Here is a 27,978-nt window from a genome sequence, read left to right on the forward strand (position 1 = left end):
ATATAAACGCGCCTTTTCTTTATTATTCAATTTTGGCCATCTTGGTTTTCTCCTCTATCTAGTTTTCGTAATAGTGTTGTGATGGGTAGCGTGGTGAGTTATGAAGTTTGAATGCAGATACAAGAAGTGAGGTAGTGTTTATAAATGTAATAATGGAAATATCGCAGAAATCTGATGGTGATTCGGGTGCCTACGAAAGTGAATTCGACATTAGTGTAAACACAATGAGTTCTGGTTGTGATGCGAGTATGGAGCACGGCTTTGACATATCTCGTGAAGATTTTAGATCCAGCAGTCCTATCCCAAAACTCAATATTACAGCGATTTCAGACGGATCATCTCCGGAGCACGTAAACGAAAATATAAGGAATGGGGACTGTGGTTCAGTGAGGCAAAATTCACTTTCACCCCCTTACAAAAGAGTGAGAGCACTTAGGCTATTTGACTCTCCTGCAACACCGAAAACTTTGTTAGAAACATGCTCACTTATTCATACTCCTGCAGCATCGATGCCACGTTCCAGATTGTTCAGCAGGATTGAAAAAGATAAAGGAGTGCCGAGTGCATATCTGAAAGTGGAGAAACCATCAGCAAACGTAAATCCATTTACTCCAAATGGTATGTTGTTGTTGTCTAAGAAACGTTCAAGATCAAAACGAAGTCTCGTTGGGTAAGTTACATTTATTTTTATTGAAGAATACCAGTGCTTTGTCTAGAAACTTCATTGACCAGGATTTAAATTCAGATTTCCTAGGCTTACTTTTGGAGTGTTTAGATTTATATTATATGATCGTTTTCTGAATAAGTTAGGCTACTTGTGGTTAGGCAGGCCTACAAATAAGATTTGCATGAACGTTTTAGGCCTAATCGTATTGGATCAATCCATACCAACATAACAAATTGGCTGTGGCATCTAAGAGTAATTAGCAAAGGACCGCTGGTCTTTTACGATGTTAGTGGGTTAGTTGAGGGGATATCTAAGTGATGTGAGACCGAGGAATATGTGCCAAAGATTTCAGTGATCTTGATTCCTCGGCCTCACGTCACTTAGATATCCCCTCAACTAGCCTTATCACATACTTTGTAAAAGGCCGGCGGTCCTTTGATAATTACCCACCTAAATTTTATACTTCATTGAAAGTCGGGCTGTAGGCCTATGTAGGTGTAGCTTACTTATATAGTATAAGTAAATATGCTAAATATTTTCCTTGGAGCTGTAGTAGTTTTAGAGTATTGGTGTGTTGAGAAATGTGTTTGCTACATATTCAGTGAAATTAATGTAGTTAGCCTTTGCATCTAATGGTATTATGTTGTTGAAATTTTGACTGCGAATAGTAAACACATAGGATTGAAGTAATAGCTATCACAGTAAAATGCGTTGCATTTTGAAAACGTGGTACTATTAATCAATAACTTAATAAATTTACATCACACTTTATTTTAGTTTAAAGAGACAAAAATTGTTGGCAAAGTAGTAACTTTATTGTAATTAGAGGAGGCGTTTGTTACGTATATTTCTTAATATAGGCCTAAATATATATTTTCTGCTTTTTTTTTTTTTTTTCAAATTCTAAAATGTAATATGTATATACATATACATGAACACACCTCTGAGAGCACTTTTTGAGTATAATGGCTCCTTCCGTAAGAAACAAAGGTATAATGTTGAATTTTGTGAGAAATATAAAACAGTGAACATTGGATTTTCAAAATTTGCAGAATTGTGCCCAAATTGTTGCATTCTGGCAGGAGCCAAGAGAACTCATTCTGTTTGTGTATGCATTATTCACCAAAATATGAATCTCATGATTCAGAGTACAAATCTACCTAAGGAATTTAATGCCAGTAATATCCTTTTTAAGCACATGTTTGTTCAGTCATCTGTGAACCATGCTTTTGCCACAATGTAACAGCTGACCCAGTCCTGAAGCAGTTCATGAGGCACTATTAGAAAAGCTGAAATTTGTCATTAATAGTGGATAATGGCTGATCGCTCAACACTAGTGACTGCTATTTCACCTTTGGAAGAGTTTATTGATAATGTTATTAACAAATGGATTTCCGTACAACACACAATTTCATTGCACGATATGAGACTCAGTTTCTAACTCAATGCAAAGAGAGTTTAAAGGAACAGTAGATGTTGCAGAGAATTACTCATTTATTGTTTGAGATGCAGTCTAAGCTATCATTGGCCAACGATCAGGTTACACTCCATCTGGTTGTAGTGTATACAAATGTACCAACCTGAAACTCCATCTCAAACAAACAGTCTTGCTTTGTGCATTGTGAACGACTGCATGTCACATATCACAAGCACATCTTATGCCTTTCAGAAAACTTTCATAAATTACATTAAAACAATTTATAACAATAAAATTAATTTTCTTCAATGCTGGAGCTGTATCACTATACTAAAACAGAAAACATTTTGGCAATGTGATTCATAAAAGTAACTTTCAGATTGAAGCAGAATGAAATTTCTTTGCCACAAGTCATGGCATAAGTCCATGTGATGATGTAGATGGCACAACAATGCAGCTTGCAGCCAAAGCATTCATAGGCCACATGGTAAATAAATTCTTATAGTAAAAGATCTATTTAATTTTTCTGAAGATATTCGAGGCATAGGCTATTATACTTTGTTACTCAGGCAGAAGTATCAGAAACTGAAGAAGAGGTCAAAGAACGTTTGTGACAGCAATTCCTTGGAAATTACACACACAAGAGAAAATCACAGTTTCATTCCAATAGGGATGTACAAAATCATTGAGAGTTTCTGGATCTAAGGCATCCTTTGAAATGGTGTCTTCAAATCATCAGGACATTTTGACAGTATTTCATATGAAGAGATTGCCTTATACAGTTATGTTGTTTGAGATTATGAAGGAAAATAGTGGATTGGAGTTTTCATGCAAAAAAAGAAAATCACAGTGAATGCCTTATAATGTTTATGCAGCCTCTTGGAACTTCGAACTTCTTTCACTGGCCTCAGAAAGAAGATTATGCCTACCTATTGGATCAAAACAGAGGACTTGATTGCAGTTATAGAATATCCCAAAACAATAACTGGACGTCAATATAGTCTCTGCGAAAACACAATACTGACTAACACGTTTCCATACAAAAGTTGATTGGGTGGTTAGTGAATAGATGTCAAGCATATCAATTATTGATAATTTAGTTGGTTTGAACTGTAGTAAAATTTATTACCGGTAGTTTTAAAGTATTGTTTACTGTTTTGAATAATTTATTTAATTTGCGTTAATTTTCTCTGCTCTAACTTCTGTGATGACAATGTTGTTGTTTTTTAATGCCAGGCATTTGACAATAAAGTCATTTGACCTCTTGCACTGCAGTATTTTTCAAAGATATTATCATGGTCAGCCACTGAAGCACAGATTTTGAGGTAATGACACTTATGGCCGGTTTGTCCAAGTATTGTTAGAACACTTAACGACTGTTAAACCTTCAACAGTTAGTTAAATACAGTTTTTCCATTTGTTCAACAGCAGTTTGGCTTAACAGGTTCTTAACCATTTGTTAACTTTAAATGTAGGATTTCAGGCCATTAACTCATTTAACAAACAGTTAAACATGGCGGATAACACCACAGCTGTTCAGACAAAAGTTGTGAAAATAACATGTTATGTTTCTCTTTGAGGAATGTTTAGAGTAAGGGCCGGTTTCACCAAGCTTCAGTAAATCAGTTTAAATGAAACATTAACTAGTACTGAACATTAAAATATTTACACGAATACGTTTATAATATGTGCCCTGTCTCCGTAGACTTCAAGCCCAGCAGCTATATGTGCCTCGTCGCGCTAACCACGTCATGACTCTCCGGTGGAGCAGTCAGTAGCGAGTTGGTATGCCATTCCAGGGGCCCGTGTTCGATTCTCGGCGGGAACAATTTTTTTTATTAACGTAACTAATTTTTATACATGTTACCTTTCTTCATTTTTTTAATTTTCTGTAGTGGAACGAATTATTTCGCAACTCTGGCTCCACTAGGAGAATTTAAAAAACTCTTGGGAGATCAATTTTCTTCCCGAAATAAAACTAAGATAAACAAACAAATTAAAGAAAAATAAAAGAAATACACATGTGGATCTAATACATTGTCCACATGCCATCGGCGTCTATCACTGCCTGGCATTTTCGGGGCATTGAGTCCACCAGATCGCGGAAATAGTTCTGATCCTTAGCGAAATCTTCCCAGGTAGCCAGAACTTGATCCCAGAACTGATCTGGATTTTGAGGTGGGATGTCTCGATATTTGTCAATCCTCTTTTTCATGCTTTTCCGTGAACCGTCTTTGAACGTTTATGGCGGTGTGATTATCCTGCTGGAAAATTAAATTTCCATCGGAAAGAAAACGATTATAAATTCCAAGAATCCAGCTCTTTCGCTTCTGTTTTAAAGCCAGTGCAAACATATCTTATCGCTAGCTATAATATAATTCTAATAAATGAAAGTTAATATACCAATTAAGTTTTGTTATGTTTCAAATGCACATTATGTATTAATTTACTAATATTTCTTAGGTACCGGTATGTAGTTATAATAGGCTAATCACTTTCATGTCTTACAATAAAACTCAGTTGTATGTTACCTAGTTGACTAGTTTCAGCTTTGTCTCAGCCGTTTTTATGATATTCTAACCTATGATCAGTTTCTTCTAAAATTTTGAGTACTGGTACCACGATCTTCGTGACGTGGTATCTTTTGTGAATTTTTGTGTCATTCAAATTTTCAAAATGATCGGTTTTTAAATGGTTAACATCTCTCCATTTGACTCTTAATTTTCGGGCAGTTCCAGATATAACAATTCTGCGTCGAAACGTTCCGCCATTTTATATTGCAACTAATGAATAATTAAAAATTTAAAGATGGAAATTTCTATCACTAAATTTAATGATAGTTTTACTGGTTCGTTAGGCTAAAGATGCTTGGTGAGATATAAAAATGATTTAATGAACCAGTAAATACATTAATGAATCATTAAAACCTTAATGAAGCTTTGTGAAACCTGCCATAAGACTGGTAATATATAATTTAAAAGATATTTTGGAATATTAATATACGGAAGATAATCTTTAGAAGTCAACTGATTATCATACTGACGCTTATTACGATGCTTAGGTATTATCCATTTAATATTGAGGAAATGTGCGATCTCAACGTGGCAAGAAATTGAAGTCAGATTTGAATATCCTACAAACAGAAATAGGCCACTTGTTCCAATTCACCAGCTACTATTAACTCTAGATTCTATGTTACTGGCTCTTCAACTATAGCCGATGTCAATAGTGCTTCAAAATACGCAGTGAGTAAATAATAAAATGTTTCAGCAGCAATTGCTTCTTTAGGACGAAATTACATATAATTTATACATGGACCTGAATTAGAGAATTTTATATGATACGGAATTCTCCTCGGGGTTTTGTGTACAGTTGACTACACACACATTCGTGTAATTATTGTCACCTAGTGGTCATAATACTGAGATATTTCTAAACAGAAATTCATATTTAGCATTATAAAATATAACCATACTTATAATAATAATTATTATTCAATAGTAGTCAATGCAACTTTCATTTATCAACTCTCTGTACTGTATGAATCATGGCTACTGTAACAGGTTACGATTTTATACATGTTTCATGACTTACTCTACAGTACAGAATTTAAATAATAATATCAGCCAATAAGAAGTTGTCTTACATATGCAAAATCATTACCAACTGCTGTTGAGTAGTTAGAATAGTATTAACGACAGTTAAAGTTAAGTGTTGGTTATTTTAAACAAAATTGTGTTGGAAAAATGGAAAACATCTTAACAAAACATTAAAAATAAACCAGCTGTTAATTTAACATTTGTTAAGCCAAATTAAACATTACTTGGAAAAACTGGCCATTAATGTTAGAGTACATTTTGAAAGCAAGAACTTGTTTCATTTTATTTTTCTACAGCATAAATTGAAATCAGTAATCATTGTTTTGTGTTCAGGTGATAGATCTGTATTTGAGACACAAATGCAGTTATTTTTTTTTTGTAATTACCTATTTCAGTTCTAGAGGTAGAGCCTATATATTATTTTAGCAATACATTGTGATTAAATTGCAGGCATAAATAAACTTCTTACAAGTTTCAGCCTACCTCTGTTACAAAACTATTGTCATTTGAAGCAAAATATTTTACATTTATTTTTTAAACACTCATAATTCCTTTGTCACAAAATTTCAGATACATCTGAAAGAAGTGTACCACACCATTTACGCTAATTTTGCTGTTTTGACATGCAATGACCCTATTTTTAAGATGTTACGATGAGCCTGTATCATAGATATAGTCCACCTACCAAGTCCATACGGTGGCTTACCATTAAATGTTTTATGACTAATTTGATAGTATTGTCTCACTATTTTATGGAGATATTCTATAATTTTCAGGTCACCCTGTGATATGACTGATGTTCCAAACTTTGAGCTGAATGATTCTGACGACTCAGATCCTGAAGTGGAACAACCAACAAAAAGATTGGCTTTACGAGAATCTAATATACCTCGGTATCGTAAGGTAGGAAATGAGTTGGTAATGACAGTAACATGTGTAACAGAAACCGACTGTTGTAGAGTTATGAAGGAGTTAAAAAATTACCATTAAGGTTTGCTATTTATGTATATTCAAGCAAATGTTTTTTCATCCAGGAAGATTATATTATTTCAGTTCAGGAGCATAGGCTTATTTCGAGTCAATAGCAACTGCGACACAACAGCAAATGAAAGGGGACTGACACTTCTCAAGGAATATGTCATTTCTGACAAGTGGAACTATTATGTTCAAGAATCAATATTGTTGAAATTTAACCTGACCCAATAAAATTTGCTAAAAAACCTAATAAAGCCCCCATAAAAACCCATTTTGTAATGTGAAATCTTAACGTTACAGGCTGACCAACTAAAACGAAAATTATTTCAATAACTCATCTTCCACTTGTCAACCAAAACTACCGGAAAAGTGTGATTAACCAGTAATAATTAATTGAAGTGTTGGCTGGAACAACGTAAGTTACAACATTTTCATTCGGTGTGTTTCCATGTAATAATGTTGTATGTCATGTTACCTTGCTATACTCTTTGGCTTGCAACTGTCCATCAATGCAGTACGTGAAATTTGTCCATTCAAAAGTTTGCTACCCTGTAAGAACAACGTTGTACGTGTACACATTTTTGCAGCTCCTGTAAATTTTACCAGATGTAACTTACAACGTTGTTCCAGCCGACGCTTCAGTTACTGAAGTAGGCGTAAATTAAACAGGGTTAACATTGTTGTTCAGTGTAGGACAAAACAATATATTTTTTACTTGTAAGTGCAGAAAAACAATGTAACAGAGTGCACGCGCGCGCGCGCACACACACACACACACACACACACACACACGTATGTATACACTGCTAAAGAAAATCAATCTGAAATAGAAGTGGATAAATTAAAAGCTCTCAAAAAATGAAAAAAGAAACAAAATGAAACCCATCCGGGTTGGGCTTTAAAAAAACCCCAAATTTTTCACAACCCTGACGAGAATGTCGACATTGTGGCTCCTGATGACAACTGTCGCATTAGGAAACCGAAGAATTGGGTGTAGATTCAAGTGGCAGAACCAACTATTTTCCCAATATATCACTTTGGCCACGTTGGAACCCATGGTCATTGGATTTAATGGCTAGAATGATAACTGCTAGACCAGTCCACCTCTGTGGAGCAATGGATAACTTGTCTGACCGTGAAACGAGCAGGCCTGGGTTCAAATCCTGGTTGGGTTTTTTCCAAGGTTTTCCCTCAACCAATTGAAGCAGAATTTCTAGGTGCCTTTCAGCGTTGGACCTCAGACTCATTTCACAATCATTTATTCACATATATTATCACAGCCCAGGTTAAGTTCACGGTGCAGCATGTTGTATTTGTACAAGAGCAGAAACATTCGGAACAAACATCATTCACAGAGCAGGAGTGGTAACATTATAAGCTTCATCTCAGGCTGCATTGCAAGCCTTCAAACCCCCCCCCCCCCCCCTGTAAAAAATATCACTACACCACTTAGTAGTAGTGTTGTTTTATTTAATGACGGTTTCAAATACAGAGTGTCAAAGTTCAATGTGGGCGAGAAATTACTGAAAATTATTCCTGAAGTTCTCTGGAAGGAAGTCATGCTGAGGCCTTTAAAGTCCATTGCTCTTGACTGTGTTTGAATGTGTAAACCTCGGATCTAGTGGCTAGCATACCAATAACTAAACCATCTCTACTGTGAACATTACTTTGTATGGTAAGCAGCATGGTCCTGTTCGAGCTAATGGGATGGAATATGTGTGGATGGATTCAGTAGACCTACATTAACTGGAAAAAATATTAGTCTATCACTCTTAACTCAGACTAGAATATAAAACTATAAGACTAGGAACAGTTTTTTTGTTTTATGAACTCATCTCGCGAAATAATACCATCATGCTATCACCAATTCCACCAACACTAAATAACCTTGTAATTCATGCAGCATTGTTAAATAACCAATTAAAATTGGGCTATTATAGGCAATTCCAGTGGCAGGTGGCCCCAGTCTTTGATAACGGTTTTTTTTACCAGAAGTTGAGCGTTCTTGTCAGCAAATGATTCATATCTGATCGTAGTGGGGGTCAGTTGTTATTGCAATACTACTTATGTTTATTTATTTTTGTAGCCTTTATCTTATTGATATGTTACGACAATTGTAAAGACCTCTAGTCTAGTTTGTGTAATGAATCGTACTGATATTCCTATATGTCCTATACTAAGGTACACAAAATAAAACAAAATGTATTTTATTAAGCCAAAGACAATAAATTAGTCAATAATTTACTCATATATACCTGTTGAAAATTAGCCAACCATTTTATGATATTAATGTTATGTGTGATAAAGTCTATAATTTCAAAATCTCATATTAATCTGAATTCAGACCAGTATGACCCAACTTGTCTGTTATGTATAATAAGCTTCACATCATATATAAGAAGTAAATTAATCTTTCTCTGTTCAGTGTGGAGTATAATATCTAACCTGTAAATTATGTGATGATGCGATATGTCAGATAATGATAACAGATCTGTCAGCTTTTGATAGCTTAAGATCTTTAGGAAATTGAACTCTGATGCCTCAGTCAGAAGGCTGACTGAATCTTTTTTTTTATGTACTTTATTCTGATGCAGTCAAACTGTTGGTGACACGGTAGGTTTGCTATGTGTCAAATGAATTGTGAGTAGAAAATAAAACTTTGAATTCTAAATACTTCTAGGAATTCCTTGAAGTTCGTCTGATTGGGACTGGAGAATTTGGCAGTGTGTATGAATGCATCAATAGGTTGGATGGTTGTACTTATGCAGTAAAAAAAAGTATTAAACCTGTTGCTGGCAGCGTCAACGAGTGAGTTTTATTATTATTATTATTATTATTATTATTATTATTATTATTATTATCAATTATTCAATAGCTATTATTCTAAAACTACACTTAATGTGCCATTATTTTAACACAAGCAAATCTTCAGTATTAGGGCCCAGTTTTTGAGTCTATGCTAATTTATCAGACTTTTGAATGCTTGTGATGTCACATATTGTTCTGATTAGTTAGCATTGACTGCTGAATTTAAGAATGACTTTATGAAATACGTAAATGTGCGCGAGATTTGTATAGCCCAGCATTTTTCAACATGTTGCACACTATAGTCGCGTCGCTCTTATTTTCGGCAGCCAATCACATTGCAGGTCGGCTACATTTAAATGTGTGAGTCTTGTCATTCGCTACTGATGACGTTATGCACTACCTACGGCTCGGTAAATAATGAATATAATCGCCCGCAATTTTGGTTCTTTCGTTGGCATTAAAAGAAAGCACACGACACTATTTGCTGCGCTGTTAAACATTATCATGTTGTAGCTCCTATGAGAGTCGATTTATTATCATAGGAGCTACGACATGATAATGTTTAACACTGCGGCAAATAGATTCCTCTTCTGGTAGCTGGGCAACGAAAGAACAAAAATGGCGAATGATAATATCTACCTAGACTTTATAGAGCCTTCACTTCCTAAGGAATAAGCAGAGAGGAGCCACGCCGGAAATAACAGCGACGTGACTATAAAGTAGTAATTTAAAATCCCACAGTACAAATCTGAACCAGCTGAACCAGTAGTTTCTAAGTGGGGGGATTTTTTGGTAAAATCATATAGAATATATTTTTTAATGATGATCTATAGTGACATGACACTTGTGGCGGAAAAGATCGCAGTTGAGATTTTTCTTGGGGTTTTCCCATTTCCTCTTATTAAGCATGTACATCATTCTGTCATCATTTCATAGCATTCCCTAATGCTGGCTGGTGACACACAGAGGAGATTGGCTTATGGGTACACAACAAACTGGTGTGGGAACTCTTTTCATTTTTATTTTCCTAATTTTTTGCTTCAACAACCTTTGCTATTTACATTTTCTCGTTGCACACTGGTTGAAAATGGCTGGTATAGCTTGTCCCATACCCACATATTAATTATGATTTCCTCGTGCTCAGTAAATTTGAACACTGACAGCACCATATAATAATAATAAAATTATTGTATATTTAACGATTAATGTCATGTTTTTACTCCATATTATCCTAATGAGAAAATATATTATTTTAATGTACCGAAGTACATATGATATTTCCATGCAGATATTCTGCGTCATCATACGATGAAAGAGTAATGGAACGGAGAAAAATTCTCTCCGGTGCTGGGATTTGAACCCGGGTTTTCAGCTCTACGTGCTGACGCTTTATCCACTAAGCCACACCGGATTCCACCCCGGCGTCGGGAGAATCGTCTCAGTTTTAAGTTCCAACTCTTGGGTTCCCTCTAGTGGCCACCCTCTGCACTACGTCATAGATATCTATGAATCTAAGACCGAAGTCCGTTCCATTACTCTTTCATCGTATGATGACGCAGAATATCTGCATGGAAATATCATATGTACTTCGGTACATTAAAATAATATATATGATATGCGTAAATCACTTCGTGATTTAAGATGGCGCTTATTCCGTCGGATCCCGGCCAACTAGTCACTCATTACGAGTGCACCTCAGCACATGTGTGGACTTCGGTCCTAGATTCATAGATATCTATGACATAGTGCAGAGGGCGGCCACTAGAGGGAACCCAAGAGTTGGAACTTAAAACTGAGACGATTCTTCCGATGCCGGGGTGGAATCCGGTGTGGCTTAGTGGATAAAGCGTCAGCACGTAGAGCTGAAAACCCGGGTTCAAATCCCGGCGCCGGAGAGAATTTTTCTCCGTTCCATTACTCTTTCATCATCTAATGAGAAAAGTAAGAACACACGAAGTATGTCACAGAATAATCTCATAATTACATTATAGCATAATACTAGTCCATTAACTCATGCCTGCAAATTTTCAAGCACGTTAACAATGTGCGAGTAGTCATGAGCAAGGAACTGTACAAATGCAAAAACAAAATTTATCTCCTTTTCATGTGCTAATACCGAAGAAAAATAATGCCAAGAAATGTAATGACTTCAGGACTGTCAGCCTGGTATTACACTCGGCGAAGATTCTCCTGCGAATACTTAATCATCATTTATATTATAAGAACAGTTGGAAGAAGAGCAGTTTGGCTTCATGAAGGGAAAAAGTACGAGGGATGCAATTTAACTATTACGAACAATTGGCTAAAGATACTACAGAAGAATAAAGAAGTGTATATATAGTATTTGTGGACCTAGAAAAGACATTTGACAGAGTGGATTGGAACGAACTGATGGAGATCCTGAAGAAAATAGATGTGGATTGGAAAGAGAGGAGCTGTTCAGTAATCTTTAAATGAAACAAATCAAAGTCAGGATAGGAGAAGAAATGTCAGAAGGAAGTGAAATAAGGAAATGAATGCGACAAGAATGCCTTTTATTACCTACCCTGCTCAACATCTAGTTGGAAAACTGCTTTCAGAACATGGGAGGTGTGATAGTAGGAAGAAGAATAATAAAGTGCATAAGATTTGCTGATGATATGGCATTGTTAGCAGAAGAGGAGACAATACTAAGGGATATATGCTACTGGAGCTAAATGACAGCTGTGAGCAGTATGGGATGAAGATAAATGCAAAGACGACAAATACCATATTTATCAGAAGGAAAATGAAGGAGGTGAACATACGAATTCGAAACAAGGCAGTAGAACAAGAGGACAGCTTCAAATAATTGGGGTGTACTGTAAGCAGCAACATGAGCTGCTGCTATGAAGTCAAAAGGAGGATACCAATGGCAATAGAAAAAGGAGCATCTTCTTCGGACCTTTGGGAAAAGAACAAGGAAGAGACTAGTGAAGTGCTTTGTGTGGAGTGTGGCATTGTAGGGCGGGGGGGGGCAGAAACATGGACATTACGACGAAGTGAAGCAAAAAGACTAGAAACATTTGAAATGTGGATATGGAGAAGAATGGAGCATGTGAAGTGGACAGACAGCATAAGAAATGAAGTTGTTTTGGAAAGAGTGGGTGAAGAAAAGAAAGAATGATGCTGAAACTGATCAGAAAGAGAAAAAGGAATTGGTTGGTTCACTGGCTGAGAAGAAACTGGCTACTGAAGGATGCACTGGAAGGAATGGTGAACAAGAGAAGAGTTCGGGGCAGAAGAAGATATCAGTTGACAGACGACATTAAGATATATATGGATCATATGTGGAGAGAAAGAGGAAGGCAGGAAATAGGAAAGATTGGATAATGCTGGGTTTTCAACAAAACCGCAAATTGCTATAGCACTTGAAAATGTTGGGAGCAATTTGCATGTGCTTGTGTATGCAAGTACTTTTCAGGAGAAATGTACAAGTACATGATAGTAAGAATTTGACAACAATCGAATTTAATTACATGAATAGCAAACAACTATTAGGAGAAATAATAGTCGAATCAAAGCTCTAATGTGCTAGCATTATAGGTTACTGTAGAACCCTAAGCTAAGTTAGAGATTAGCTGCATGCTATTACTAAAGATGTTTCTTGTAACAATTTATCTGTAGCAGGCATATGAGAAAGGAGTGTACATATGATAGAAATATGACAGAGAGAAAATCTATTCTACATTTGCGTGCACCAGGGTCTGAACCTACACCTTCAGCAAGAATAGTTATGACAGAAATGGTTTTTCAAAATGATGAAATATCATTCAGTTAACAGAGCATATAATGAACCACTATTATGGCTACATCGTGCACTGAAACCTAAGGATTTAACTAACATTTCATTCAGAGTGTTATTATGGAAATTTATTTAAAAGCTTTGAGTATGTTTTTTTTTTTAGATAAAACTAATTTATTAGATATATTGATAGCATGTTTGATTCATATTCTTTGCCGATTCCATATACTATTGGAGTACAGCACTTTCCGACTAGGTATATGGAAATTGTAAGAAAGTTATTATGAAATTATTTTTTCCCCAGGACAACAGCTCTGAATGAAGTGTATGCACATGCCGTGTTGGGAAGACATCAGCATGTAGTGCGTTACTATTCAGCATGGGCAGAAGATAATCACATGATCATCCAGAATGAGTTTTGCAATGGTGGAAGCCTTGCAGATGCCATCGAGCAAAGACAATCAGATAAAAGACCTTTCACAGAACCAGAGTTGAAGAGACTACTACTTCACGTGGCTGAGGGCCTAAGGCACGTATCAGAAGGATTACATAATTTGATCTTGTTCATTTTTATTAACTTCAGATGTGTTAAAATAAATATTCATTGTCTCTTATTTTTAGGTATATACATTCCATGCAGTTGGTGCACATGGACATTAAACCTGGCAACATATTCATTTCTCGAGAGAAAAGACTGCAAATCTTGAACTATGACTCAGCAGATGATGGTTTTGAAGAAGATGACCCGATCTCCAACGAAGAGGAGATAACTTACAAAATTGGTGTGTATATTTGTACAAGATATGTGAAAAAAAATTAAATCTGCTCTTGAAATTTTTAACAGTGCAGGCCTATATCTTTTGCAACAACAATCACCATGATCATAATCATATCAGTGTTACTGGTATGGTCTAATGCTTAGTAGGTGGGACTCATTCTTTGAGGTTGTGCTCAGCTGTGAGTTCGAATCCTGATGAATTTTTTCGATGTGTTTCCCAACTATAATACGAATGTCAGGTAATCCCGTGGCGAAATCTCAGCTTCATCTCGTCAAAATACCATTTTATTATCTCCTATTCAATTGACACTAGGAAGCTGCACAGTTAGTACAGCATTGTTAAATAATTGGTAAAAGGAACAAATCAAACCCAGTCCTCTAGTTGGAAATCTCTCCATAAAAAGTTGAGAAATAGAAGAAGAAATAAATGTCCGAGAAATATGAAAGAAAATGTACTAGTTGTAACAGTAGAAGCAAAACAGGCTAGAAATCGTAATCTGTGATGCAGATGATGGTGTTCATGGAGGTGAACACATTGCCAGTTTCTCCACAAAACAACTCCCTGTTGGAAGATCAGACAAGATGCAGTAAGCAGCTATCTTGCAGTCAACATTGTTAGCAGTTTATTTACAGTAAAAATGTTGCATAGAGTGAATATATCCATGAACTAACTCTATAGGAAGCGATGTAAAATAGAAAATGCATAATAATAACTAATAATAATAATTGGGGAACTTCGAAACGAAATCTGTTAAGTCCACTTCCAGTCATAACTGAGTTTGAAATGGATTCAGATCTTTGGTTCCTTTATCGAGCTATGAACTCCACTTGAAGGGAAATACAGTAGAACTTGGTTATAACGACATTCAAGGGACCTGAAAAATTGTGTCATTATAAACGAGTGACGTAATAACCGAGGATATAGTATTATGCTTAAAGACAACATAGGCTATGGGAGAATCTATAAAATTGTCCGCTGGAGTAGATGCACAAAAATGTTCTTACATATTTACTGTCGTTTACTTTTTTAGATTACAGAGAATATTCGAAAGTACTTTACTATATAGTTTAACGGAATTATAGACTTACATTAAAAATTGCATGCAGTAATATGCTGTATGGACTCCCCAGACAATGTCAGTTGGAAGTAAAACAATGTAATTTTTTCTACACTCAGCCCCTTGCCCAATACACACTTTCTAAATTACGTTCTACGTTCATAATCTTAATCATAATTTTGCTGCTCTCTCCTCTTGCTTCATGGTATCAATTCACAACTCTAATGACGTCTAGAGCTTCATTTACAGTAGGGATCGACACTTCAGATGTTTCGTCTTCTTCTTCCTCCTCCTCGTCTTCCTCTTCTTCGGCATTTTTCACTTTTTTCACAATATGGGCCTCAGTTGTAACAACGTTGTCGTCTGTTGTTGCATACTCCTAATCAATACTGACCCAAAACATCACCATTCACTTTTCGCAGCCATTCACATAAAGTCAGACATCTTCACCTTCATCATCTGCATCACCAGCTGCAACTTCGCTGAGTTGAAAGAATTCCGGAGTGGTGGAAACAGTTCTGAATGGTTTTGACTGTTGCTTGTCTCTATGATTTTTCAGTACCTCATATTACTTCCACCAATGCCACAGTATGATCCTTCTTCTCGATGCATTCTATCAGTCTCAATAATATGAGTTTGCAATAGTGGCTTTTGAAACTCCTTATAACTCCTTGATCCATGGGCTACAGTATGCTTGTAGTGTCTGCAGGGAGAACAAGAGCTTAATGTTCTCGAGGTCTTCAAGCACAGAGTCCACAAGCAACTGGATTTTCTGTGTTTGAGTTGGGAGCTCCCTGTCCCAACGCCTTAGTTCAGTTTCAAACAAATCGGAAGTCATCCAGGACTTCTTGTTTGCCTTATAGCGTACTGGCAGATTCTTCTTCATATGTATAAAAAATATCTGGGATACTTTGAATTTTCAATCACAAGCAATTTTCTTTCCTCCATTCCATTTGCATTTGCACAAACAAGAACTGTGATTTGATATTTGAATAATTTGCCACCAACACATTTCTCACCTTCAAAGGTTTTGTCAGGTGTCAGTTTAAACAAAATGCCAGTTTCATCAGCATTAAAATGTTATGGTCTGCATATCCTTGGCATACGTTAGTATCCAAAAGTTAAATTGGCTTTGACGTTATATGAGGTGGACACACTTATACTCGTATATGACTTAAGCAAAGTAGAAAAGCATATGTCTTGTGGGGAATTAGTTGGGACCACAGAATATATGACATTATAGGCGAAGTGTCGCACAAAATGAGGTCACTATAACCAAGTTTTACTGTAATTGAGTTAGCGGCAAACAGAATTTTTAGCTTGATGTAAGTATCTTCTAAGAGTATATGAATCTGTTTAAAACTTAATCATGATTTGAGATAGACTTAACAGGTTTTGTTTCAAAGCTCGTCAATTCTTTCACGTTGTGCATGTTTGGGCTACTAAAAGAATGTCACTGACATCTTGTATAAGATCGAGGAAAGTATGCAACCTGTCTATCCAGTTGCAGGTTTTTGTTTGTTACATTGATAATCCCTCACTTCTCGCATTTCTGTAGAACTTCATACTCCAGTTACTTGGTTTAGAATAAACAAGTAAAGCCTGGGATTTGCTTTTGTCTTTGTCTCTTGAAGATTTTAATTTTTCTTATTATTAGTTTGAAGTATAATCATAGTATAGGTTCAGCTTAAGTGTATATCTAGGGAGTATAAAATTTCTGACAACCACCCATGGTGATGACTGGTACTTGCTGGCAGCACTATACATATTGTTTTGAAATTGTGTTGTTCTTTGTTCACTTTGTAATTTTGATATTTTCTAAAAGGTTAAATTCTTAATTCTTCTACTTACGATGTCTAAATTTCATATATGGTTCATGAATAAATAGTTGTTATTTCTTCATATATATATATATATATATATATATATATATATATATATATATATATATATATATGTATGTATGTAAAATCTCTCTTCTGTTGTCACACTTCATAGTTAAGATATTTCACTAGTCCTTTGCCCATTTCCATAACAGTAGGAGTCTTTAAGCAGCAATAATAGCAACATTAAATACATTTTTTCTCCCCCAGGTGACTTGGGACATGTGACTTCAGTAAGCAATCCACAAGTGGAAGAAGGTGACTGTAGGTATTTACCATGCGAAATCCTGCAAGAAGACTTCACTAATCTCACAAAAGCAGACATTTTTGCGTTAGGTAAGTTCCTGAGGATTTGTTAAAATTCTGGTAAATGTATTACTTTAATAGAAAAGCCTGGAAAAATTATAACCTTGACCAAATCTCCAGGCATTAGTGATGATCCCAAGCAGTGGTTATGTGAGAAGAAAGAAGAAATTTCCTCACATAGGCTATCTCAGTGTCTTTATTGGTAATTAGATGGAATCTGTTGCAAATAACTTGAAACCTGTTCTTTGCCTCCTGAGAATTTAAAGGGAAACAAGGCCGGTTAACTTAACGTTTATTGGAATGCACAGTGGACCAAAGTAATAGGAAAGGATCTTCAGACCATTTTATATAGTCCTGAAGAAGAGAATTCCAATAACATCATGACTAGGAAAAGATGATCACATTATATGTGAATTTGGTACAGCCTTCGTAGTTAGTATTTATTGATTTCTTATAAACCATTATTTATTTACAATATTACTACTGCAGATATGTTTTCATCATTTTCTTCTTGTTCATTACAGAACATGCAATTCAATGATGTTGAAACTCCCAGACTATTTAAATATTTCACAACATAGTCGTGTTTGGTGACAAGTCTAAATTTTAAAACATTTGGTGGTCTGAAGTTCTTCTCCCCTCCTCCATTGACAGAGTCCTTAACTGAGACGATAAAAAGAAAGGAGGGAGTACTCCAAGGCAAATATGCTTGAAGTCGATGCAACAGATATGACATCAAACTACACCTTTTACACCCCATAATCCACCGCGAAATACCGCCAATTGCCAAATATTAAATTGCTACTATCGGTTTTGGTCATACATAAATGGATTAGAGTGGATGTGGAGGTAACAGAACTACTAGCAGATTATTATATCAATGTATATTTCACTGTATATTTATTAAAAGTGTTATGGTTGTGACATGGACTGAACACTTCATTTCCACGTTCTTTCTCTTATCAAGAAGGATGTTGGCATTCCTTCATATGTTAAGGCATAGCGGGACTATGAACAGACATATTTTACAGTTGAGCCAATCAGAATATTAGCTTATTTATAAAAAATAACACCTGCTGAACTTGACTACACTTTTGAAATATTCACAACACGAAACAATTTGTAATCGTAATAATATGAACAAAACAGCTGATTAACATACCGGAAAAAGAGATGAACTATGGGTAATTTGACAGCCATATTAGTACACGTTTTTGGTTCCACCGTTTCAAGCTTATGGCCTGGGGCTGGTCCTTAACTTTGCTGTTATTCCATAGATGTCACTAGTGTCGAAAAGTGTAGACTACTTAGTCTATCAGAGACTGTCTAGAATGCACCCTAGGTGGTGAATCTACACTACACTTGTAACGGATGATGATGGAAAATTTTCGGGATGTCACAGAGGAACCAGAATACCTGGAGGAATCTCCTGTGTTGTCTGAACCACAGACTTGCTGAACACAAGTTATAAATTCAGGGTGGAAAAATCTGGATTTGAATCTACCCCCTAGCTTATAAGCTAAACACATTAGCACTGAGCCATCGCGGCAGTTGAAGTAATCTTGAATACTGTAAAGTTTGCTGTTATAGCTGTAAAGAATTCTTGTGTTGATAATGAGAACCAGAATGAAAACCAACATTACAGCCATTTTGTCCACCACAAATCTCTTAGGATTAGATCTGGAAGCCAACAGTTGACTAATTTTCAAGGTATTTCATTTTGTACATAATGAAGCTACACATGGATCTGAAAAAAAATGTTTAAGAACTTGATTTATTCTGTGCAGGACTGACAATTTATGAGGCGGGTGGAGGAGGACCCTTGCCAAAGAATGGTGAAGAGTGGCACAGTATCCGAGAAGGGAAGTTGAAGGAGCTGCCACTCTACAGTCGAGACTTCAATGAGCTGATGAAGGTGAGAGATGCTTGGCGTCATAATGTTTAAGACAGTGGTATTAAGACAATAAAGAGCCTGAAAGAATAGTTTTTTTTTTTATCCAATGCCAACAGGTTGTCTTTTCGACATTTCTGGTCTTCTCTCCTGGCTGTGGCTTAGTTGTAACCCACTTCTGAGGTTGGGGCGCCTGGAAGGCGGAGTTACATTACCCCGATGATGTAATAGGATGATTATGATAATGTAGTGCCAGGAGAGGTCTTAAATCTAAACTTAACCTAAATTCCAGACCATGGACGAACACAGGAATAATCCTCTTTAAGGAAAAATTCCTGTGCTCTAACCGGGAATCGAACCCGGGACCTCATGAACTATAGCCAGAAGCTCTGACCATGAGGCTGGTCCTGAATAGTATACAAGCTTTGAATGTCCACGTCATTATGGAAGGAAATGTATCTATTTTCTGTTAAGACTAGCTTATTATAATAGTTTGATAAGAGTAATATGATACCATATATTACAATTAGACTGCAGTAAGATATAATTTACAGATTACTGGATGGTTGTTAATACCTCTAGATATGGTTACTCAGACTTTCCTTGCCTCTGCTAGTCTGGCAGTGTTGGATTTCATTTCTTAAGTGCAAACATCTATAATTTCCCCAGAATCATTATCATTAACATGAGGGTAACTATGGTTTATGTGCTAAAAGATTGTGCTTGAAAATTTAATGTGAAAGTCGCACGGTAGGGTATCTGCAAGTTCCCATGCCAGACACCTCTTTCCCAAATTTACTGACTATACCATGACTCTAGTACACTGGTGCCCTAGATGTGAATGGATAGGCTCATAATAAAATTCAAGTTTCCTTGCAATTTAACCGTATTTGAACCTACAAACTTGGAATTTAATGGCAAGATGGTAATTATTCGAACACTGAACTTAACAGTTTACAAATTGTAATCAAAATTGAACGGATATGAAATATCAGTCAAAACGTGCATAGCAGCAAAGTACTATATTGAAATTTCTTCTGCTGTTTCAGCAAATGGTGCACCCCAATCCTGAAATGCGTCCTTCAGCCGTGAGCCTCATTCAGCATCGTGTGCTCTGTCCATTTGGCAATAAATCAAAGGCACAGTTGCGCAGGGAACTGAATGCTGAGAAGTTAAAGAACGAACTTCTAGCAAAACAACTTGAGAACGCTGAGAAATGCTTCAAGTCTCTGCCAACCAATGTTATACAGCAGTTCAGTGGCAGCTCTTCAGACTGTAGTGAAAGCAAGCGGTCAGTTTGCACTCGTTCATCCAGACTGATTGGTAAAAAGGTAAATCGTAGTCACAGTGCTACCAACTTCTAAATTCGTGTGCCATGTTGCCAGAACCAGAATTTTCCTCAAGTCTGATGCATGTTCCTAGATTCTGCAGCTATCTTCGTATGGACACAAACTTTGACAGTACCATCATATCAGCTGTATTAGATTGACTGTGTTTGACTTAAAAATATAGTGAAAATAATGCTTTAGTCGTTAAATATATTTTAAATTTTATACTTGGTTTAGGGCATGACTGGTTTAACTTCCATTTCAATAAATGTATTGTAAGACGTATAGTATTATTACTGAAAGTACATTAAACTTCATTCAGAGTTGATTTCATTGATACATTTTGTACTGTTTCCAATTTAGAGTATTTGCAGTGCATACTTAATATGTACAGTAATAATGCAAGGTATGACTATGGAAAAGAATTGACTAATAATCCTTACAGATACTGGCTTGATGGGTATCAATTACTTCATGACATTTTTTTTGTATCATATTAGCAACATTGCATGCAAACAGTGATACAAATTCGAATCTATTTAAGTAATGTCATCATGACCATTCTTCAGTGCTATAGTCAAACATATGCATTTAAAAATGTGTTTTACAATACCGTATTTACTTATGTAATTATAACACTTTTTTCTCACATTCTCTCTCTCTCGAAATTAATAGTGCAAAATATATATTCAAAATTTTGCTTCAGTTTTCTTTTAGAACACTCTTAAGGTTATGATATGCACCAAAAAGAGTCCAAGTAGAGCCCGATCGCAAACTCGTGGCACCTGCGCGACAGACAAATTGGCATCCACTTACATGGACTCACCCAAGAGTCTTGCTGGGGGGTGTGTTTGAACAGTATGCTCTATGAGTAAACAGTCGCCCGCACACATACAAACCCCTCGCTCCAAAGCCTCAGAAAGAAGTTCGCACATGTTGGTGCCACAAGTTTGCAATTGGGCTCTAACATTATTTTAATTTTATTATTCTTCTTCTACAAGGATAAGTTGCCATAAAGACAAAGAATAATGAACACAAGGGAATGAATAAAATGAATACCTTGACACAACTTAAATGCTGAGCAAGAATAAATTAACAATTACAAAACAATAAAACATTATATCTGGCTATACAAATAATATCTAAAAATTTATTGCTATAGAATCTATAATAGCCTTTAGGCTTATATCTTGTAAGAATCAAGGCCAAAATCTTTTAAAATCTGGGCCGTCAGTTTTGGTACCATGCCCCAAGTTCCAATGAGAAGGCCTTTGATTTCTTTATCATCTAGTTAGTACCATTCTTTATAGAAATTCACGGTAGGGAGATATATTGGTGACTGGGTTATAGGAATTAAATATATATAGGAAATAATGATCAAAGGTGCATATCTTAGCAACGTGTTTACTGGCAGTAATTTTAAGGTCATATATTCAGTCTATTAAGAATTTGAGATGTATACATTAAAGGTTCAATACAGATTAGTGACACACCTCATGCACTGTAGATCCTTCTTGGGTTGTCTTCAGACAATTAAGCAGATAATTACATGAGTATATGTAGTATCAACCTTGTATTTTGTGTGAACTGCAAATGCACAGTAAAGATACTTTAAACCAAATAATAATGAACGTAAATTTAATACGAATCAAAAAAGGAATACTGTAACTTGTTTCCTTTCAGTTCATTGCCTTCTTTTTACTCACTAATGATAGAAATTTCACTCAGGGATGTATAAAGTACCTTTTATGCATCTCAGAATTATCCATTCATTTAATTTGCTTGAAATTTGGCATGTGACTAATATTTTTCCTCCTTGTCCTCACTCTTCATGACTATAGTTAGGAGTAAACCACCTTAATGCCTGTAAATGTAATACATACATTCCATAATTCTAGAATCTCTATTCAATTTGTAATTTAATACACACAGTACTTTTTGCTTTAAAAATTTTTAACAGGAATGTGATTTTGCATTCGGGAAATTATTGGCATGAGATGTATTTGCATAGCCCTGTGATATATTTGCTCATGATACTGATTGTTTTGAACTGATCTGTACCCTGTTTCCAACCACAAAATGCGGGTCTAATTGAATCCTCATGGTGTCTATTGTACAGGACAGTATTAACAAGTAGTGTATATATCTGTCATTATTTGTAGTGATATTACTTTAGGATATGTTCTCCATAAGGATTGCCTTACATTTGAAACCAGATGACAGCGTAAAAAAAAAACAATTGACGATTTTGAAATGTTATTATGCTATAATGCTTTGTCTAAGTGTCTTAAAGTTTTTGACTGATTTTGTATAAAAAATGTAATTGATGCAACATAAATTTCTTTCAGACGTGTACAATGTTTTGTTAATGTGAATATGTTTCTTACGACTAATATCTCCTGCAGTAGTTTGCTTTCTTGAGTAATTTATATACTTGTAATTGACTTAAGTAATTTATAATACTGTGCAATACACACTGAAAAGACGGAAATTTGTAATATTAAAAATGTAATTTGATATCCTTCATAATATGTATGTACATAGACACAAAATGCATGAAAGTGGGTCAACAATAATCTTCCATGTTATGTTTTAAATATCTTAAACCATTTGAATGTCAGTCCTTAAATTTTAACACATCTTCAGTCCTGAAATTTTAACAGATCTTCATTCAGTAGTTTTGAAATAGGAGTTATATTTGATCGAAGCTATTAACTGGCGGGTGATATTTTGATTTATGCTCTGTTGATTTGCCAAACCGAAAGGATCAGTTTGAAAAGTGGACAAAACCTATTTTGAAAAAAAAAGAAAGAAATTAGTTATTCTGTGTTCTCCAGGACCTCGAGGACACATCAACTGAAGTAGTATCTTAAAAATGACTAAAATAGAAGTTTGTCATTTTTCATACTGTACTGGAAATAAACATTGGCATGTTCTATTGTAACGTAGAATAAATTTCTCTATAAAATGAACTACACTAACAGGAGATGTGTGAAGTATGAAACATAAAAGCAAAGTGTTGAAATATTTCTAAGTGTATTGTATATGTAAGGAAGGTATAGTATGTTCTACTTAATTTATGTATGTGATGCACAGTTGTATTTGCTTTGTAATATATCTGTAATTGTGTATGTTTAGGTATACCGTCGGAAACATGTTAAGGACTAGGTGATGACTGCAATTTGGATGTGATTTCATACAGTGGATCAGTTTTGTAGACCGCACTATTCACTGTATGGAATTGGATCGCTGTGGTCCAGTAATTTCAGGCTTCTCAGCAAGAAACCAGCAGGAATGTTACAATTGTCCCAACCTGTTTCTTTCGTGGGTTAATATTTGTGAAATTGAAATTTGTGGACATTACAAATAAAGTTTAAAAATGTGATTTTTTAAAATATATTTTTGTACTACCTTTCCATCAAACTATAACACCTTTGACTCTTTCTGTCTGTTTCTTAAAAGTAAGTTCATTTCACTTCGTAACCACTGGGGATAGATTAATCACCTTTAGGTTCAAAATATGGTAGAAATGATGCTTCCAATAACATGATCATCCTACTAAGTTTCATAAAATCTGACCATTGGATAAGATATGAGGACACATTCAAACATTTTGATTTATGTGCCGGAAAATATTTACGTATATTTTCTATTGTAGAGGAGTTACTCTGGTCATTGTTGCATAATGGCCAGAGTCTGATCCCCCCCCCCTCCCTTTCTAAATCAAGAAATAATTATATCTTATATGGATTGCTACTATTATTCAAGAAAAGGCGGAGTCCAGAGTTTAGGAAGCAAACGTGGCATCTTGTTTTTCTGTGATTATAGAAACTCTTAACATTTGTTTTTTTCCCAACTAAATTATGAAAATGTCTTGAGTTCAAATAGTGGAATTCTTCTTTACAATGAAATTAAATACTATATGCAAGTTGACAATACTTTTAGCATAAATATAATTACATAAGAATTTGACTGTCTTTTATGTACTTTTTTATTTGAACAGTATTGTATAAAAATATAACTTTTCATAGTTTTCTTTTTCCTCTTTTAACATTACAAAAGAGGATATAAAGAGAATGAAGTCTGATATGAAAGCCTTTGAAAATTGCATTGAAGTCGACAATATGGCCATTCTAAAAACATTGGATTATTCCAAAGTAAAAAAAAAAAAAAAAAAAAAATTAAAATCTCTAACGTTGTTAAGAAGTAATTTTGTAACAAAATAATACATTCTGTTCATAAAAGAGGAGTTTATTCAGGTATAAATCCATTTTTTTAGAAAATACCACTATTTTTAATATGTCATCTGTTTTCACCTCGCAGCTTGATTCACACTGCATGTTTAATATCCTTAATCTTGTCTAATTTCTTGGACTTGTAAAATCATCACATATTTTCTGTCACTTTGATCTACCACAACATTTTTATCTGCCACGGAACAGATCTCTTCATTTTTTACAAGCTTCAACAATAAATTGCAGGATCTATACCACAATCAATTTAGAGTTCTGAATCTTCTCAGGGCATTGGAACAATATTCACAGTAACAATGAATAAGGCCAATTCGTATTTATAGAGGTAAAACCATTATTTTCTCATATGAATTTGCAAAATAACACATACTGGGTTTGTTCCAGCAAGCAATTTAGAACGCATTCCGAACTAATACCGAAAATCTTATGACACCTGTGCCAGTTGAGTACTATCTTGGAACTAGTTCAGGATTTTATGTTGTTGAAACCTTTCTTGAACTGTTCTTTCATGGCTTTCAGAGTTTTTTCTCATATTAAAATTATATTCATCTTCCGAACATGTTTCGTCATAAAATAAGTCACTCATCTTCCAAATCACTCATGATCGACTATTTTTTAATTTTAACCTGCACAATCTCGAAGCATTTAACCTCATCCTCAGATTAAGCTATCTGCATATGTGTGTGCAGTTCCTGCCCTTAATTGAGAACCAATTTCACTCGTTATGAATGAGTTCCAAAGTATGTTGTAATTGTAAATTGGGAGTTCAAGTCTTGTTGGAACAACATTGAGATAATATGCATGAGCAGGCAGTTCAGAATAGATTCTGAATCATGCTGGAACAAACCTATTAACTCACTCAAGAATGGTTTGAGTTGGCGTTTATTTAATTTTTTGTTGTAACAATAGTGCAACAATTGAAACAAAGTCCTGTGAAAACTCCCTTTTTTTTTTTTTTTAAGAGAATATTTATACACGCTTTAACATCTATGGTCATATCATTTATGCAGGATCTTTGGGTATACCAATAGGCCATGGACTATAGTTGAGTTTCTTTTTTATTGTGTGTGTTATGGTATTGGTGGTGAATCATGATATGTAAGTTTCCAATCGGACATTTATCTTTGTGTGTGTTGTTTGAACCTGGGACCCATTCTTTTATGAACAAAATTATATTATTACACACGATATGACCTAGATGTTAAAATGTGTATAAATAAACCTAACAAAATAAAAAAGAATTGTATTGTTATTTTTATATAAACTTCTTAACAAAGAGGACTTTTAAATCTTTCGTGAGTTTTGATTAACTTTCAGTATGAACAGATAACATTAAAGAAATTATAGTCATATTTTATGAAATTTTGTAGATATGTTATTGGATGCGAATTTAATACTATAATTTAATTTGATACAGGATTGTGAAATTCTGAAGGAGCAGATAGTTTAGGTAAGTTAGAAAATAAATTTACCCTTGTAATATAGAAAAAAAATTTGTGGGTCATATGAAAACAGAGACAAATACAAGAGTTGGTACATATGTATATTGCATTTGATATACGAGGGAGGATCGAAAAGTAACGCACAACAATTTTTTGTGACCACATTTAATAGGTAAGCAAAACGAAATAATGCACAAGGAAGCTACAGGTTTTTACCTATTTTTAGACATAGGAACAAAGTCTCTCAACACATTTCTCCCGTCATGACACCAGATTCAGTACAACTCGTTCATAACCACCTGCGCACAACTGATTTCATTTCTTCATCTGAACTTAAGCGTTGACCTGCTAGGAATTCATTGGTCCGATGAGGTGAAACTCAGTGTGAGATCTGGGCTGTAGGGTAGGTGACTGCCACCTCATTGCCTCTGACATTGGGTGGTGTTGCAGCAGTCACTGGTTGGCTGGAACGTGCTTTATTGGTAACATTTTCTCAGTCCTCTTCGAAGAACCTGAAGATGTTGCTATGGACCAGACAATCAGCACCATACACCTCCAACATTTCCCTGTGGATTTCATTCGCACTTTTTTGTTTTGCTCAGAAAAAACAGACTACACCTTGCTGCTCTTCACAAGTAGACGATGCTAGCACAAGTTCAATATTCACTCAGTAGTTACTGCTCGTTCTGCCAGGGTGACACGTAATCAAGTCACTGCTGTCTGTAGCGCAAGATTCAAACTAACTGTCAACTTTGAATGTCCTAACCAAAATAGTATAATGTAAAGAAATTGTGTGTTACTTTCTGATCCTCCCTAGTAATTAGAGTTAAGAATAATGTGTAAATGTTTTGTGATTTCTATAAGATGAAATATTAAAAGAAAAATCTTTGGAAGCATTTTAATTTGTTGGGACAAATACTAATCGAGTTGGTCTCTAATTAAACAAATGTACTTGTGATAAATCATAATGAAACATTTAAATTTTTCTGAAATTATTGTTTCTATCACATATAACAGCAGCATGTAATGAGCATTTTCCTTCATCATATTAGTTTTGTATATGAGTGCGTGAAGCTTCTGAATCTCATACTTTTATACGATAAAGACCAACAGTTCTCATTGTTTAAAGAAAAACTATATGGTTGTTGATTCTAGAAGTAAGCTTTGATTCTAAACCTGTTTTATGTCCATAACATGACTTCGGTTTATACAATTCAACCATTTGAATAGTCTGCATGCCAATATTTTAAGTATCACATTCGGTTTACTTTAATAAGATAAAACTACAGTGTATAGACTGGCTACTGGTTTTTAAATGTGAACTATAACTTTTCAAATTTTTATTGTCAGTTACATGTGGTGTTATTTACACTTCTTCAGTAAGTTTCAGTTCTAAAATAATTATTAAGCAGTTGTTGAACAACCTAATCTTGCTCTGTCTGAAGCTGTGGTATAATAATTAATATAGTTCAAGAGTTGCCTTACAAATGAAAAGAATACTGTTCAGAAACAGTAAAATATTTCACATATTGCATATTAAAATGTGGATTCAAATTAGACTGATATATATGAGATTTATAGAAAGTGTTAGACTGAAATCAGTGGAAATTACTTGAAATTTACAATTTTCAAGTTGCATAGATACATAATTATTTGTAAGATTTGTTGTATTAGAATAAATAGTATTTTTTTTACTTTCATATAATATATATATTAATTTGAATCTCAGGAATGCTTAATGTGGCTAGTAATTGTTTAATATGACCACGATTTCTGTATCATATGGTTTACAATAAAGGACTAAGTAATA

General features: G+C 34.9%; 1 protein-coding gene across 2 annotated transcripts; it reads left to right on the forward strand.

Annotated features, from left to right (window-relative positions):
- Positions 1-27,978, forward strand: Wee1 (Wee1 kinase). Of its 2 annotated transcripts, XM_069828793.1 has the most exons (9): positions 1-670; positions 6,460-6,586; positions 9,339-9,466; positions 13,534-13,758; positions 13,851-14,011; positions 17,159-17,284; positions 19,042-19,169; positions 20,195-20,476; positions 23,612-27,978. In XM_069828793.1, exons 1-9 carry the CDS (start codon positions 153-155, stop codon positions 23,639-23,641), a joined length of 1,725 nt encoding a protein of 574 aa, XP_069684894.1. In that variant the 5' UTR covers positions 1-152; the 3' UTR covers positions 23,642-27,978. The 2 variants fall into 2 exon arrangements, with proteins under 2 accessions (XP_069684894.1, XP_069684893.1); XM_069828792.1 differs by having other exon boundaries at positions 4-670; positions 20,195-27,978.

This window comes from Periplaneta americana, chromosome 6 (assembly GCF_040183065.1).
Source record: "Periplaneta americana isolate PAMFEO1 chromosome 6, P.americana_PAMFEO1_priV1, whole genome shotgun sequence".
NCBI classification, from domain to species: domain Eukaryota; kingdom Metazoa; phylum Arthropoda; class Insecta; order Blattodea; family Blattidae; genus Periplaneta; species Periplaneta americana.

Coding starts and splice junctions, on each gene's coding strand:
- Wee1 (XM_069828792.1), top strand. CDS start 153: ATGGAAATATCGCAGAAATCTGATGGTGATTCGGGTGCCTACGAAAGT. Junction 6,587..9,338: donor ATATACCTCGGTATCGTAAG/GTAGGAAATGAG, acceptor AAATACTTCTAG/GAATTCCTTGAAGTTCGTCT. Junction 9,467..13,533: donor GTTGCTGGCAGCGTCAACGA/GTGAGTTTTATT, acceptor TTTTTTCCCCAG/GACAACAGCTCTGAATGAAG.